The sequence below is a fragment of the Lotus japonicus genome, chromosome 5 (genome assembly GCF_012489685.1).
Source record: "Lotus japonicus ecotype B-129 chromosome 5, LjGifu_v1.2".
In the NCBI taxonomy this organism is placed as follows: domain Eukaryota; kingdom Viridiplantae; phylum Streptophyta; class Magnoliopsida; order Fabales; family Fabaceae; genus Lotus; species Lotus japonicus.
In genome coordinates, this window is record NC_080045.1 from 27,379,087 (window position 1) to 27,396,092 (window position 17,006).

Sequence of the window (17,006 nt, forward strand, 5' to 3'; positions counted from 1 at the left end):
CCAAAGTGTTTAGTGTCTAAAAAGCCATACACTGGACGCACCACCACACATTTCTATGCGTGATAATTATACTTACGGTGCCAAAGAGTTGATGTGGTTAAGGCCAGTATACCAACGAGGAGTAATTCTTTTGGGCTTTCCAGAAAAAAAAGTATACCACTGTGCTAGAAGAAGGTTATCCACAAAATTGACAAATTTATATATTAAAACACAAACTCAATTGAATTACATATATATTCTTTTTAAAGGTTTTTTAAACATAAAAACATTTGTATTATTGTTTGAAAAAATTATGTTTCATATATGGTGTTCTGTCCTTAGATGTGCTTACGTGAGAAAAGGAAGGAAAAGCAAACCCTAGCAGAGCACTAAAATAGTAAAGAGGTAATAAAAGAGTAAATTCTCATTAATGATCATAAAAGTTGGTAGTACAAGATGATGACCTTCCCTTTTATAGAGGTTGGTCATGATATGGACTTTCCCTACATTTGGGCCTGACAACTAGGGCCCAAATCCCTATGCATATAAGCTAAATCCACAAGAATCTTCCAGCTGGCTCGTGGGTCTGCCTAAAGAGAGGGCGAGGAACCCTAGTGTTTTATCGGTTCCCGCCGTGGCTTCCTTCGTCTGGCTGACTCCTTGTTTAGGGCGGGCATGGAAGTCCTTATGTCCCGCCCAGTCCACATGCCCCTAAGACATGAGGCTCAGGTAGGTTGAGTCGAAATGTCTTCAATGTACTATTTGTCGCCTGCTTTCACCTTTTACTTTTGTTATTATGCTGCGTTCTTCGTAATCGTTGATGTGCCACCACTTTGACGTTTGTTGATACGCCGCCACCCTTACGTTTTGTTGATACATCGCCACTCTTACGTTTTGTTGATACATCGCCACTTTTATAGCGATACGTCGCCCTTGTCACAACCGTCAGTCACGTCTTTTCAACTGACACACGTAATCCTTGTTTTCCGGGATTTATCATCATTTGCCATGAATGCAGTTTCCGTTTGTGTGTCTCGAGGAGTCATGCCTTTTCATCTTACACCTTTTTGAATTTCAAATCCCACGACTCTTCCCATTCATTCTCTCTCCTCTTTTTTCCCCTATAAAAAACCCCTTTTACCTCTCCTTTCTTTACTTTCTGAAATTCTCCTTTTGTTCAGAAACTTCTAAAACTCTCCTACTTTCTCCTTTTCAAACTCCGGTTAATCTACCTTTTCTCCGGCCGTCGTCATTGCGCGGTGTTCTCCTATAGCCGATGTTCTCCTTACCCAATCTCTCACTTCTTCCTCCGCTGAGTTCATTACATCCTTTCTTCTTGTTTTACTTTCTTTCGCTTTCTTGTCACGATTCATCTTCTTCCTTTAACTGTTCATGAAACTACCCAGTATGTCGTTTCACAGTGTTAGTGTTTCCTCTTTAGAACTTTCATCACCCTCAACGGAGGGGGAAATTTCTGCCCCCACCGTTATTGAAATCCCATCCTCGCCCTCCATTCACGAGGATTCCGAGCCAGCCGGTTCGGTTGATTCTGTCCTTTCCTCCAATGAGGATTTATCTTCGCCCGAATGGCGTACAAACGTTCATTTGGTTGAAGATAAGTGTCTGTGGCGTTCCATCTGGGGTAGTATTGGGAGTATCAATTTGCTTCGCATATCTGCCCAAGGGTTTACAAAGATAAATCCCGCCACTTCTAATAACGAAGACCTTCAGCTAAACGTTCTTCCATGTGGCGAGGATGATTGTGTTCTTTTACGCAAAGAATCATCAGATGAATCGCCCGATTTCTTTTTTGTTTATGGTTATTTTTTCACTGACTTGAACATTAAACTTCCTTTCTCGCCCGTCATATGTCACGTTCTATCCTTTCTGAACGTGTCGCCTTGCCAACTCCAGCCCAACGCCTAGGGTTTCATCCGTTGTTTCGAAATTCTTTGTGAACATTTGAGTTTCACGCCCACCTACCCTTTGTTCTTTCTCTTTTATAAGTCTGTTACCAAGAAACCCACTTCCGTAAAGTGGGTCCCTCTTCTAGCCCGCAAGAAAATGAGTCGGTTTTCCTCCCTCAAGAGTCATTACAAAGTATGGCAGAAAAAATACTTCAAAATTATTGACTCGCCTGACATAAAGGGTTTGTTCCGAGATTCCAACAATTCTCCTCTCTTCCCCTTTTATTGGACGAAAAACCCTCGTCGAAAAATCTCTGTGTCATATGATGCCCTGGACGATTCTGAACGAGGGGTCGCCGACTATCTTCGTTCATTGCCAGTTATCTCCGGGCATGAATTGAATGAGGCGGCGAAAACTAGCACTTTAAATCAATTCTTTAGTAAGTTAATAATCTTCACACATAACTTGTTTTGTTATTCATGCCTTTCTTCTAACTGGTTTTCTCTTATGTAGCTACAATGGGAAAAGGCAAAGTCGATGCTAGCCCGCTGAAGATGAAGGAATACCTCGCCTAATCTGCTGAGGCGGCGAGGAAAAGAGCTGCCGATGCTGAGCAGAAGAAGAAGGTTGAAGGTACTTCGGATTCTGACAACCTCAGGGACTCTAAGCGCCAAAAAACTTCAGGCGCCTCAGGAACTGCTGGTGGTAAACCTCTTCACCAGACAACTCTCAATCCAACCGGTTTGGCTTCCAAGAGTAAACCGGCGGAGAAAAAGAAGGGACATGACAATGTCCCGCCACCCCAACAGGGTCCAAATATGATGATTAACCGCCCGCCGACTCCGTTTGGCCATGCTGGCACTAGTTCAGCCATTGGGGGTGAGGCTCCTCCTCCTTTGCTACACTTGTCCGATCCTCACTTCAACGGTTTGGACTTCATGAATCGGACCTTTGACAATCGGATTCACAAAGACGTTTCTGGTCAAGGTCCCCCCCAATATTGCTTCCAAGGCCATTCACCATGCACTTTCTGCGCCAGCACCGTTGCGGGTATGGCTCACTATGTGAAGGACTTGCACTCGGCCAAGAATCGTCTTGAGAAGAAGGCGACTGATTATAAGGCTGCATATGAGCGAGCGAAAGTCGACGCTGAAACCGCCAATAAGCATCTGAAGTCTGCTGAGGAGAAATGTGCTAAGTTAACTGATGACTTGGCATCTTCTAACCTGCTCCTTCAGAAGACTAAGTCTCTGAAGGAAGCCATCAATGTCAAACACACTGCCGTTCAGGCTAAGTGCCAAAAGCTGGAAAAGAAATATGAACGCCTGAATGCCTCCATTTTAGGGCGCGCATGTAAGATCAAGTTTTGATCTAGTAGTACAACTCTATGTTTTGATGATTACAAGTTAACCTTTTGATATGAACAATTGTGGTACTCTAACGTGTTTTTCTGAGTGTGCTATTTACAGGCTCTGACCTCTATTCAATCTCACACAAATCAGAAGCACTGTGCTTAAAGAGTGACCCAAGCAACGCTTTCGCATTCACCATGTTCCGTATGAACAGTGGAAAAGTTTCAGAAGTTCTGAAGTTATACAAACTCTGATGTGGACTCAGTCACTAGAAGTTCTGAAGATCCAGAAGTTCTGACAACCAAGAAACACTGAAGGCTCAGATGTTCTGATGGTGTAGAAGACTCTGACGATCTAGAAGCTGAATAGTGAAAACTCTGATGTCCAGAAGCAAGAAACTCTGAAGACCATGTACTTCCCTCTGAGTTCAGAATCAGAAGATACAACGGTCAGAGGATCTGTGCTTTCCCTCTGACTCTGATCCACCGGCTTCACAAGTTCCAAGATAAAGCGCTCCTCTGATCAGAAGTCTACGAGGTTAAGGTCAAGTCACTATCCAAAGTACAAAAGCAAAGTGTACTCTCCTGACGACCTACCTAAAATCCTCAGCCACAGCAGAAGCTGGAATTTCCAGAACTGCCCTCCAACGGTAGCATTTCCATGCAACGTTCAACCCTAATCCTTAGAGTATAAATAGAGGCTGAAGATTGAAAGAAGCGGCTAGAAGCATTCACACACGCGCAAGAAATATTCAAATCCTTCTAAGCTTTCTTTCATCCTGAATTTCATTGTGTTTACTATAAGCTTTTTAGAAGCACTTTCTTTGTAAACAAGAACCTCATATACAGTTGTATAGTTTTCCTTTAGGAGATCAAGGTTGATCGGATCCTAGAGAAGACTAAGAGAGTGAATCTTAGTGTGAGCTAAGTCAGTGTATTGCTAGTCACTTGTAGGTTTCAAGTGCAATTGTAACACATACCTGATTAGTGGATTGCCTTCATTCTAAGAAGGAAGAAATCACCTTAACGGGTGGACTGGAGTAGCTTGAGTGATTTATCAAGTGAACCAGGATAAAATCCTTGTGTGCTTTTCTATCTCTCATCTTTAGCACTTTGTTCTCGAAAAGATTTGTTAAAATCTTTAAGGTGGAAGTTTTATCTTGAAAACGTTATTCAAACCCCCCTTTTCTACCGTTTTTCATACCTTCAGCGCATCCCTTCAATTTGCTCAAGGCTTTCTGGCGGCCAAAGAGCAAATCAGTGTTGTTGAACCGGGCTTTGACCTTTCCCGTATCGGGTTTTTTAAGGAGATCAAGGATGGTCAGGTGGTTGGCGATGATGATGTTAACATTGACCTCCTTCCACAATTCAACTCTGAAAGTGAGTCTGAGGAAGGAAATGGTGAAGACGGTAATGGCGAGGACAAGAATGAGGATCGAGTGGAGAAGGACCCAGAAACTGTCGCAAGCCAAGACAACAACGCCAATAATGAGAACCTGGCTTGAATTTGTTTTTTGTTTTTATTTTGTTTAAGTCAAGATTTGCTTTGGGCTTTGCCCTTTTGTTTGTTGTTATTTAAGACATGTATGGGCCTCGCCCTTTTCTTATTTTTAATGAAGTTCTTTTAAGTTCAACTGTTGTTACCTTGAAGTTGTTGTTTACTGAATTTTGTTACCGTTTAGGTTTATATACCTTAGCCGATTTTTCGACGAGGCTTGGTTTCTAGTGGCCACTAGAATTGCCAAGGCTTTTGATATTTGATGGCGATACTTTCTTATTCCGAAAGGATTATTCGCGGTATTTTATACCTTGATACGATTTGCACTACATAAACTCGTAATATAAATCAAAAAATAAACAATCTTTTGAAATGATTTTTTCATTACTTTCCATACATGGGAGCAATTGTCCCTTCATTCTTTACATATGCCGCCTCATTAAAAACCTTTCCAAAGAAAGGGAAAAAGAGTGCGGCTTCATTCATTTTTATTGTTCCCTTTAGCTAAAATACTGCTTCAAATGTGAGGCGTTCCATGTTCGTGGAATCTTTTGACCATTAAGTTGTTCCAATTTGTAAGCTCCTCCTTCAACATCGCCAATTATCCTGTAAGGCCCGCCCCAATTGGGCGAAAGTTTGTTATGCTCGTCGGGTATAGTATTCTTTCGAAGCACTAAGTCTCCTACCCTCATAGTTCTTGGAACCACTTTCGTTGCGAATTTCCTTGCAACCTTCACCTTCCCCGCCTCATTCCTTAAGTGTGCCTCCCGTTGTTCCTCAGGTAGCATGATTAGATTTGCTATCAAATTTCCTCCATTGTCGTCCTCATTAAACCGAGTTACTCGCCAACTTTGGTTTTCAATTTCCACAGGGAGCATGGCATCAGTTCCATAAGTTAGACGATATGGTGTTTCCTTCGTGCTCGTTTGTTCAGTCATGTTATATGCCCATAGGACGCCTGGTAGCTCCTCCGCCCAAAGACCTTTCGCCTTATCCAACTTCTTCTTTAAGCCTTTCAAAATAACCTTGTTGGCTGATTCAGCCTGTCCGTTAGTCTGCGGATGTTCTACTGATGCAAATCGCATTTCAATTCCCATCTCCGCACAAAATTCCCTGGTGACGTTACTTGTAAATTGGGTCCCATTGTCCATTATCAAAGCCATGGGGACCCCAAACCTGCACACAATTCGTCGCCACAGAAAATTCCTGACCTTGGTGGCTGTAATAGTCGCCACTGCTTCTGCTTCTATCCATTTGCTGAAATAATCGACCGCCACAATGATAAATTTCATTTGTGCCTTTGCTACTGGGAATGGTCCTAAAATGTCAGTTCCCCACATAGCGAATGGCCAAGGTGCCATCATGGTTGTTAACTCTTCAGGCGGGGCCTTATATAGGTAAGAAAAGACTTGGTACTTTTCACACTTCTTGACATATTCCAGGCAGTCCTTCTTCATCGTCGGCCAGTAAAATCCTGCCCTCAACACCTTTACTGCCAATGATCGCCCACCGATATGACTGGAGCACACACCTTCATGAACTTCCGCCATTATTCCCAGGGGATCTCTTGTGTCAACGCATTTGAGCATCGGAGACATAATTTCCCGCCGGTATAACGCACCGTCTACCAGCGTATAGAAACTGGCCTCCATACGTTTTGCTCTTGTGTTCAAATCGTCATCCTTTGGAGGATTCTTAAGGAAAATCTTGATTGACTCCATCCACGAAGGCTCGCCTTCAATCACTGACTTGACTGCTTTTAACTTAACTTCCACCAAATCAATACTGGGGCGAGGAAGGGTTTCTTGGATGACTGTTTGATAATTGCCCAATCGCCCCGTACTGGCCAATTTTGCTAGTACGTCAGCCCTCTCATTTTGACTTCTTGGAACATGTTCTATTCTGATCTTTTTTATCTCCATCATTAATCTATGTACCACTTCCAAGTATTTGGAAAGTTGTGGATCCTTCACTTGATACTAGCCCTTTACCTGCTTAACAACCAGCTGCGAATCACCTTTGATGAATAATTTCTGGACGCCCAATTCGATTGCGAGCCTTAAGCCAGCGATTAATGCCTCGTATTCTGATTGGTTGTTGCTCGCCTTAAACTCGAATTTTAGAGATTGCTCGATGACCATCTTATCCGGGCTTTCGATAGTTATCCCAGCCCCACTTCCCGTGTCATTGGAGGATCCATCAACAGACAATACCCACTCTTCTATGGGTGTTAACTCCGCCACAAAGTCGATCAAACTTTGGATTCTAACTTGGCCCCTTTGTTCATACTGTATATCATATTCTGACAACTCGACTGACCAGCTGACCAACCGCCCTGACAAATCAGGTTTCTGGAGTACCTGCCTCAAGGGAACGTCGGTTTTAACTCTGATTTGGAAACTTTGGAAATATGGCCTAAGGCGCCTTGTTATTTTTTGAATCGCCAAGGCCGCCTTTTCAATTTTTTGATATCACAATTCAGCACCTTGCAGAGTATGACTCACAAAATAGGTGACCTTCTGCTTTTTCCCTTCTTCCTGAAGCAACACCGTACTAACCGCCTTTTCCGTGACTGCCAAGTATAGCGTCAGAGGAACACCTGGCGTGGGCTTGGATAGTATCAGTAGCGTTGCTAATGATTCTTTCAATTTAGTAAAAGCTTGTTCACATGCTTCAGTCCATTGAAACTTTGAGTTCTTTTTCAAACAAGTGAAAAATGGAGCCGCTTTGTCTCCCGCCATTGGCAAAACAAGTGCCAAGGCAGCCATGCGTCCTGTTAAGCGTTGTACTTCCTTGACACTTGTTGGGCTTTTCATTTCCAAGATCGCCTTGCCCTTATCTGGATTTACTTCTATCCCCCTTGATGTTAACATGAATCCCAGAAACTTTCCCCCTTGAATCCCAAATGAACATTTCTCAGGATTTAACTTCATTTGATATTTTCTTAGTTGGGCAAATGCTTCCTTAAGATCATCGCCATGGTCACCTGCCCTGGCGAACTTAACGATCATGTCATCCACGTATACCTCCATATTCCTGCCAACTTTTCTTGAAAATTTTTTATCCATGAAACTGCTGCCAATCTTTAAAACCTTATCCTTGACTCGTGCCGGTTGGGTTTCTTCCAAAGGTTGTGGGCGGAAATCATCAGCATCGTCCCTTGGGTCTAAACTAAACCCTTCTTGTGGAAAAATTTCTGTGATACGATGGCTTTCCTTTCGCCCATAGAGCGCCACACTTCTTAGGTAACATTCTCTTGCTGCGTTCTGGTCTACGCGTAGGACCCCAACCTTCCCATTGCAGGCTGGATATTTGACAGTTAAATGAGCAGTTGAAATGACAGCGCACAGCTTGTTAAGGGTGTCCCGCCCCAAAAGTACATTGTAATTGGCTTTACACGCCAATACTAGATACTTCACTTGAAATTTCTTGACAAACTCTCCTTCACCAAAAGTTGTTGGTATTTCCACGTATCCCCGCACATTGACACGGTCCCCTGTAAACCCTACCAGGGTTCCTTTGTATGGTTTCAAGTCTGACTCCTTTAACCCAAGGCGATCAAAGGCATCTCCATAGATGATGTCCGTCGAAGATCCCTGGTCTAAAAACACTTTTTTAGTCATGTAATTGTTAACCCTGATTGTTACTACAATTGGGTCGTTGTCATGAGGAATAACATGTGCAAAATCCTGAGGGGTGAATATAATGGGAGAGTGATTCAACCAACATTCGCCCTCGTATGCCTCATGTACTGAATGCACTGCCGCCACATAACGCTTTCTAGCCTTGCTTGAAATCGCGCCCCCTCCAAATCCTCCTGCAATGGATGAGCATTCCCCAACAGGATCGCCCAACTCTTCAACTATCTCCTTTCCTTTACCTTTGTCCCCTTGAGTTACCTTAGTGGCCTCTGGTGTTGTTGCCAGATGGCCAGCCTTGATCAGCCGATCAATCTCCCGCCGCAAGTTCCAACAATTATTCGTGGTGTGCCCCAACGTTTTGTGGTACTCACACCATCTGTTTGTATCCACATTAGTTGGTGGCCGCCGAGGCGGCGGTGGATATTGTACAACATTTGTCTGCCCAACTGCTTTCAAGATGGTGCTTAGGGGAGCATTCAACTTAGTAAGCGGGACTGGAGTTGGCGAGGCACCATGCTGGCCAGCCGAGGCTATAGTGGGACCTTGGGGATTTCTGTGCCATGTATTTTGAAATCCGGGTTTGGAGTTTTGATATGGTCCAGGCCTTGGCATACGCGGAGTTTGAGCTATCCTTGTTTCCTTTCCAGCCTTGGGTTTCTCCTGTGGAACACCGCCAGATTGGGCATGCTTGCGCCCTTCCTCCCTCTCTTGTTTTTTCTGATCATCTTGTTCAATTAGGATGAATTCCTGAACGCGAGCGCGAAGATCCATCATGTCCCTCGCTGGTCGCCTTGTTAAATCTCGATTCAAATCCCCCGCCCTAAGGACATTTTTGAAAGACGCCAAGCATACATCCGGGTTATCCTCCTCCAGTTGAACAACCATCTTACTGAAGCGTGCCATGTAGGTCTTTAACTTCTCCCTTGGCTGCTGATGTATGCTGATGAGATCAAACATAGTTGTTTTTGTAGTTTTGTTGGCGGAGAATTGAGTTAGGAATTTGGTAGACAGATTGGTAAAATTGTCAATAGAGAAGGGCGGTTGTCTAATGAACCACTGCATCGCCATTCCTTTGAATGTTGAAGGCAATAATCTGCACTTCACCGCGTCCGTTGCCCCACCAATTACCATTTTAGTGTTAAAATATCTCAAATGTTCCATGGGATCAGAGTCGCCAGAAAAGGCGTCTAATGCCATTGTTTGCAAATGCTTTGGTATGTCCACCTTGGTGATGGCTGGAACAAAAGGTTGAAATTCGACGACGTCCTCAGCCTCAAGACGTTGTCCCTGTTTAAAATCTTGCCTCTGAGTTAAATATTCGACTTGGGCTTGTAACTGCTCGTTTTGGGTTTGTACTTTTTGCAAGGTATCCAACATTTGTTGCAAAGCCACGGGCGTGATACCCGTCATCACTTCTTGCGTTTTCCTCGGAGCGCTGTTTTTAAGGTCTTCTAGATTCACGTATTCAGGCGGCGTTGATCGTCGCATGACACCTGGATCTGACTTGGCTATCAGATCTGAGGGCTTTCCTGGAGCTAAGTTCACCGGCGACGCTGGTGACTGCACCACTGAATGAACCCCTTCAGAGGAAGCTTCCTGCTCTTGCTTGTGCAGTATGGCACGATTGTTGTCCCGACCGCCGCCGCGTCCGCCCTGACGAACACCACCTCTCCGGCGATGATCGCATCGGCCCACGCCGCATGAACGGGTCTCCATGAAACGTAACTCTCACCTTCTACGTCACTGGTAGATCTAGGTTAGATCCACAGACGGCGCCAATGTTCTGTCCTTAGATGTGCTTACGTGAGAAAAGGAAGGAAAATCAAACCCTAGCAGAGCACTAAAATAGTAAAGAGGTAATAAAAGAGTAAATTCTCATTAATGATCATAAAAGTTGGTAGTACAAGATGATGACCTTCCCTTTTATAGAGGTTGGTCATGCTATGGACTTTTCCTACATTTGGGCCTGACAACTAGGGCCCAAATCCCTATGCATATAAGACAAATCCACAAGAATCTTCCAGCTGGATCGTGGGTCTGCCTAAAGAGAGGGCGAGGAACCCTAGTGTTTTATCGGTTCCCGCCGTGGCTTCCTTCGTCTGGCTAACTCCTTGTTTAGGGCGGGCATGGAAGTCCTTATGTCCCGCCCGGTCCATATGGGAATTAAGTTTGATAAAATAAAAGATAAAAGATTAAATGTTTATAGAAAATTCACGTAAAAGTGAATTATATCAATCAAATCAAATGGTCCTATTACTTTTTTTTGTCTTAATTCATATTTATACTACCTTATAATTTATTTAGATTCATAAACTCTCAGGAAAGTCATTCACAAGCATAAAAAAAAGTTTGCTTGTAATGATCTCTGTGGTTCACAATTTAAATTGCACGTTTGAATGTGAAAATAACTAATAGCAAAGATACGGTTTTTTTTCAATGGCATACGGTGTTAATCGGTATTCTGAAAGATATTTACACCATTGCTTTTATCATTTGCTTCATGCAACCGCATTCCGGATCCGAGGTCAGCTTCTCCTCCGGTCTTCGCAACATTGGAAAGGGAAAAGAGTGGTTGGGAGATGAGTAGTTGCGTTTTCAACTGTTTGCCACAATCATTTGACCCTATAAAAGAAGAAATCACCCATACCTTCTCAAAGGTGCTTCATATAGCTTGGATCTAGACATTGTGATTTTGCACCCAACATGGATAGCTCTCTGGAAACAACATGCAGCACGATAAAAAACACTAATCCGAGGGTGGACATGTTCACTTGTTTGTGGGTGTTACTGCAAATGGTAAGTGTTTTATAATTTTAGTTCATGCATGGGAATCAAGTATATCTACTTAATATGACTATTATCATGTAGATTTCTTTCATCCCAATTCATCTAAACTTCTGGGCGTGGTGGAGAACTATGATGGAGTATGAAACAGTGAACTTTACTGACGAGTTTGGACGCACATTTGAGCTGACTGCTGGCTACAAGAATGGCATGCCCGAATTTGTGAAGGGTGTGGAAACAATTGCTAAATACTACAATCTGGAAGGAGGATGTTATATCTTCCATTATGGCATTGGTCCTGGGCCACTGTGGTTTGACTTGTCGGTTTGGAGCTGGGCTTTGCCCGTGACGAAATTCCGGAAGATATATCAGTGGGATGTGGCCGTTCAAGAACGCTTTGCACAGGCAAAAGTTCAATTGGTAGTTCATTAATTTAATTTCCACTCTCTGTACCTTTAATTCATCATGATTTCATAATTTCTTTTCTAAAATAGTACTTAATTTTTTTTCCAGAGATTTCCGCCTGATCTGGTTAAAAGATTTCTACCCAGTAGGGTGCATTACATTTTTGAGATTGTGCAAGAGCTAAACGTCTACAACTATGTTGAACTCTACACTCATCCAACAGGCCCTAAAAAGAACCTTTGCAGTCGTTACCTGGGCGGTAAGCCTTGGTTTGACATCGTTCGAATGCTTAATCTAACGGGTGCGGAGAAGCTCATTTGCACATTCCGATTAGAGACTGATGTGTTATTCCTTCACGTTGTAAGATGATGATGGATCTGGTGGACGGGGTCGGAGAGGTTAAATGATGGAGCGGGTGGAGGGTATTCATGCGGTTGACCCGTACACCTCTATCTGTGACTTACTTTGCCAGGGCCATGCACTTATCTAGTTTTTTATTATCGTCATCAGTAATACTTAACTAACGTTTGTGTTAGTTGGGTGTGTTTAGTCGGTGTCAATGTATGGAAATGTTTGTGGGTTGTGTTTAATTAGGACTATTGACTTTTGCTTCGTGATTTGGTCAATGTAAGACGAAACTTAAATTAGTATTCACTCGTTTCCAACATATAACTAGCTGAATTTTATTTCAAATTATATGATATTTCACCAAGCATCCTCAATGTTATATGTGGGTTTCTTAATATGTGTATTTCACAACATCTTATAATTTATTAATTGCATCTTTCATTTATTAAGAATTTTTAAATTAGTATTCACTCGGTCACTACATAAGTATAACACTAATTTATCTCTAATTATAAGTAAATTTATAAAATCACGGTTATACTACTAAAAGTGATTTATTAACAAAATTTATTACATTTTCTTAATATGTGTTTTTCTTCAGTTTTTAATCATTTTTTCACTTTGTTAATATGTGGGTTCTTAATATGTGTATTTTTAGACAGAGAAATAGAAAATGAGTTACTATAAATTTGGGACAGAGGGAGTAACATAAATTCAATTTCTTATCCTCCTTAATGAGGTTATATATGGAAGAAAATGTAACAATAGTTTTAGATTTCTAAAAAAAATAGGGAATACTTTATCAATTTCATCATTCATTTATTGGTAAAAGGGAACATTAAGTATTCTTTTACATCATTCCCCAATGTAGTGAACCGGTTTTTAACTCACTCAGTGAAGATTGTAAGATCAAGTTTTGATCTAGTAGTACAACTCTATGTTTTGATGATTACAAATTAACCTTTTGATATGAACAATTGTGGTACTCTAACGTGTTTTTCTGAGTGTGCTATTTACAGGCTCTGACCTCTATTCAATCTCACACAAATCAGAAGCACTGTGCTTAAAGAGTGAACCAAGCAACGCTTTCGCATTCACCATGTTCAGTATGAACAGTGGAAAAGCTTCAGAAGTTCTGAAGTTATACAAACTCTGATGTGGACTCAGTCACTAGAAGCTCTGAAGATCCAGAAGTTCTGATAACCAAGAAACACTGAAGGTTCAGATGTTCTGATGGTGTAGAAGACTCTGAAGATCCAGAAGCTGAATGGTGGAAACTCTGAAGTCCAGAAGCAAGAAACTCTGAAGGCCATGTTCTTCCCTCTGAGTTCAGAATCAGAAGATACAATGGTCAGAGGATCTGTGCTTTCCCTCTGACTCTGATCAACCGGCTTCACAAGTTCCAATATGAAGCATTCCCCTGATCAGAAGTCTCCTAGGTTTAAAGGTCGCGTCGCTATCCAAGTACAAAAGCAACTGTACCTTCCTGACGACCTACCTAACAGTCTCAGACACAGCAGAAGCTGGATTTTCCAGAACTGCCCTCCAACGGTAGCATTTCCCATGCAACGCTCAACCCTAATCCTTGGAGTATATAAAGAGGCTGAAGACTGAAAGAAACGGCTAGAAGAAGAAGCATTCACATACGCGCAAGACATATTCAAAATCTTCTAAGTTTTCTTTCATCTGAAATTCATTGTGTTTACTATTAGCTTTTTAGAAGCAAATCTCTTGTAAACAATTCTTTGATAAACAGTTTGTTTAGTTCCTTTAGGAGATCAAGGTTGATCGGATCCTAGAGAAGACTAAGAGAGTGAATCTTAGTGTGAGCTAAGTCAGTGTAATTGTTAGTCACTTGTAGGTTTCAAGTGCAGTTCTAACTCTTACCTGATTAGTGGATTGCCTTCATTCTAAGAAGGAAGAAATCACCTTAACGGGTGGACTGGAGTAGCTTGAGTGATTTATCAAGTGAACCAGGATAAAATCCTTGTGTGCTTTCCTATCTCTTATCTTTAGCACTTAAGTTCTCGAAAGATTTGTCAAAATCTTTTAGGTGGAAGTTTTATACTGAAAACGTTATTCAAACCCCCCCTTTCTACCGTTTTTCATACCTTCAATTGGTATCAGAGCGCAAGTTCTGATTACCACACCTAACAGTGTTCAGTGATCCGGGCCGGTGTGAAAAACAATGGCTGCCACCACCAGTGAAACTCAAAGAGATGGTTACAATGCAAAGCCTCCTATGTTCGATGGTCAAAGGTTCGAATATTGGAAAGATAGACTGGAAAGTTTCTTTCTGGGTTTCGATGCAGATCTCTGGGATATTATTGTGGATGGCTACGAGCGTCCAGTTGATGCAGATGGCAAGAAGATCCCAAGGTCAGAGATGACTGCAGATCAAAAGAAGCTGTACTCACAACATCACAAAGCAAGAGCAATTCTTCTAAGTGCTATTTCTTATAAAGAGTACCAGAAGATTACAGATCGTGAGTTTGCGAAAGGCATTTTCGAATCTCTGAAGATGTCTCATGAAGGAAACAAGAAAGTCAAAGAATCAAAGGCATTGTCTTTGATCCAAAAGTATGAATCCTTCATCATGGAGCCAAATGAGTCCATTGAAGAAATGTTCTCCAGATTTCAGTTGCTTGTAGCTGGCATACGACCTCTCAACAAGAGCTACACAACAAAAGATCATGTCATAAGGGTCATCAGGTGTCTTCCTGAAAGTTGGATGCCTTTAGTGACTTCAATAGAGCTCACGAGAGACGTTGAGAATATGAGTTTAGAAGAACTCATCAGCATTTTGAAATGCCATGAGCTGAAGCGCTCAGAGATGCAAGATCTGAGGAAAAAGTCCATAGCCTTGAAATCCAAATCTGAAAAGGCTAAGGTTGAGAAGTCAAAAGCTCTTCAAGCTGAAGAAGAGGAATCTGAAGAAGCATCAGAAGATTCTGATGAAGATGAGCTGACTCTGATCTCCAAGAGACTCAACCGAATCTGGAAGCACAGGCAGAGCAAGTACAAAGGCTCTGGAAAGGCAAAAGGAAAGTCTGAATCCTCAGGCCAGAAGAAGTCCTCAATTAAGGAAGTCACATGCTTCGAGTGCAAAGAATCAGGGCACTACAAAAGTGACTGTCCAAGATTGAAGAAGGACAAGAAGCCAAAGAAGCACTTCAAGACGAAGAAGAGTCTGATGGTGACATTTGATGAATCAGAGTCAGAGGAAGCTGTTGACTCTGATGGTGAAGTCCAAGGACTCATGGCTATTATCAAAGGCAAGGAAGCAGAGTCAAAGGAAGTTGTTGACTCTGACTCAGAATCAGAAGGAGATCCTAACTCAGACGATGAAAATGAGGTATTCGCTTCTTTCTCTACCTCTGAACTAAAACATGCCTTGTCTGATATTATGGATAAGTATAACTCCTTATTGTCTAAGCATAAGAAGCTGAAAAAGAACTTATCTGTTGTTTCCAAGACTCCTTCTGAACATGAGAAAATTATTTCTGATTTGAAAAATGATAATCATGCCTTGATCAATTCTAACTCTGTGCTTAAGAACCAAATTGCTAAGTTAGAAGAAATTGTTGCCTGTGATGCCTCTGATTGTAGAAATGAATCTAAGTATGAAAAGTATTTTCAAAGATTCCTAGCTAAAAGCGTGGATAGAAGCTTAATGGCTTCAATGATCTATGGCGTAAGCAGAAATGAAATGCATGGCATTGGCTATTCTAAACCAATTAGAAATGAGCCCTCTGTGTCTAAAGCTAAATCCTTGTATGAATGCTTTGTTCCCTCTGGTACCATATTGCCTGATCCTGTACCTGCTAAAGTTGCTAAACACCCTCTTAAAAAGGGATCTTTCTCTGTGACTAAATATCATGCAAATATTCCTTTAAAATATCATGTTGAGACACCCAAGGTGATCAGAACCTCTGGGGTAACTAACAAGAGAGGACCCAGAAAGTGGGTACCTAAGGACAAGATTATCTATGTTGCAGATATCCTTGATAGCTCCACTGAAACACCAATCATGGTATCTGGACAGTGGATGCTCGCGTCACATGACGGGAGAAAGGCGTATGTTCCGAGAGCTGAAACTTAAGCCTGGAGGCGAAGTTGGCTTTGGAGGAAATGAAAAGGGTAAAATTGTTGGTACTGGTACTATTTGTGTAGATAGTAGTCCATGCATTGATAATGTGTTATTGGTAGACGGCTTAACACATAACTTATTGTCTATAAGTCAATTAGCTGACAAGGGTTATGATGTTATATTCAATCAAAAGTCCTGCCGGGCTGTAAGTCAGATCGATGGCTCTGTTCTGTTTAACAGCAAGAGGAAGAACAACATTTATAAGATCAGATTATCTGAGTTGGAGGCTCAGAATGTGAAGTGCCTTCTGTCTGTTAATGAAGAGCAGTGGGTATGGCATAGACGGTTAGGGCATGCCAGTATGAGAAAGATTTCTCAGCTGAGCAAGCTAAACCTTGTCAGGGGCTTACCCAATCTGAAGTTCACTTCAGACGCTCTTTGTGAAGCATGTCAGAAAGGCAAATTCACAAAAGTCCCTTTCAAGGCAAAGAATGTTGTCTCAACCTCAAGGCCGTTAGAACTTCTGCATATCGACCTGTTTGGACTAGTGAAAACTGAGTCTATAAGTGGCAAGAGATATGGGATGGTTATCGTTGATGACTATAGCCGCTGGACATGGGTAAAGTTTCTTACCCGCAAGGATGAGTCTCATGCTGTGTTCTCTACCTTCATTGCTCAAGTGCAAAACGAGAAGGCTTGTAGGATTGTGCGTGTCAGAAGTGACCATGGTGGAGAGTTTGAGAATGACAAGTTTGAGAGTCTGTTTGATTCCTATGGAATTGCACATGATTTCTCTTGTCCCAGAACTCCTCAACAAAACGGTGTTGTTGAGAGGAAGAGCAGAACTCTTCAGGAGATGGCTAGAACCATGCTCCAAGAAACTGGCATGGCCAAGCACTTTTGGGCAGAGGCAGTAAATACAGCATGTTACATTCAGAACAGAATCTCTGTGAGACCAATTCTGAATAAGACTCCTTATGAATTGTGGAAGAACATAAAACC

General features: G+C 42.1%; 2 protein-coding genes across 2 annotated transcripts; one reads left to right on the top strand and one right to left on the bottom strand.

Moving 5' to 3' along the window:
- Nucleotides 1-7,207: 7,207 nt before the first annotated feature.
- Nucleotides 7,208-9,574, bottom strand: LOC130719399 (uncharacterized). The gene is made up of 3 exons (XM_057570024.1): nt 9,230-9,574; nt 8,617-8,815; nt 7,208-8,040 (listed from the first exon to the last, which is right to left on the bottom strand). The coding sequence occupies exons 1-3, from the start codon at nt 9,572-9,574 to the stop codon at nt 7,208-7,210; spliced, it is 1,377 nt and encodes a 458-aa protein (XP_057426007.1).
- A 1,300-nt stretch (nt 9,575-10,874) lies between these two features.
- On the top strand, nt 10,875-12,270 carry LOC130720933 (uncharacterized). Its single transcript, XM_057571637.1, has 3 exons — nt 10,875-11,173; nt 11,246-11,581; nt 11,675-12,270. Exons 1-3 carry the CDS (start codon nt 11,081-11,083, stop codon nt 11,933-11,935), a joined length of 690 nt encoding a protein of 229 aa, XP_057427620.1. The 5' UTR covers nt 10,875-11,080; the 3' UTR covers nt 11,936-12,270.
- Nucleotides 12,271-17,006: the final 4,736 nt, after the last annotated feature.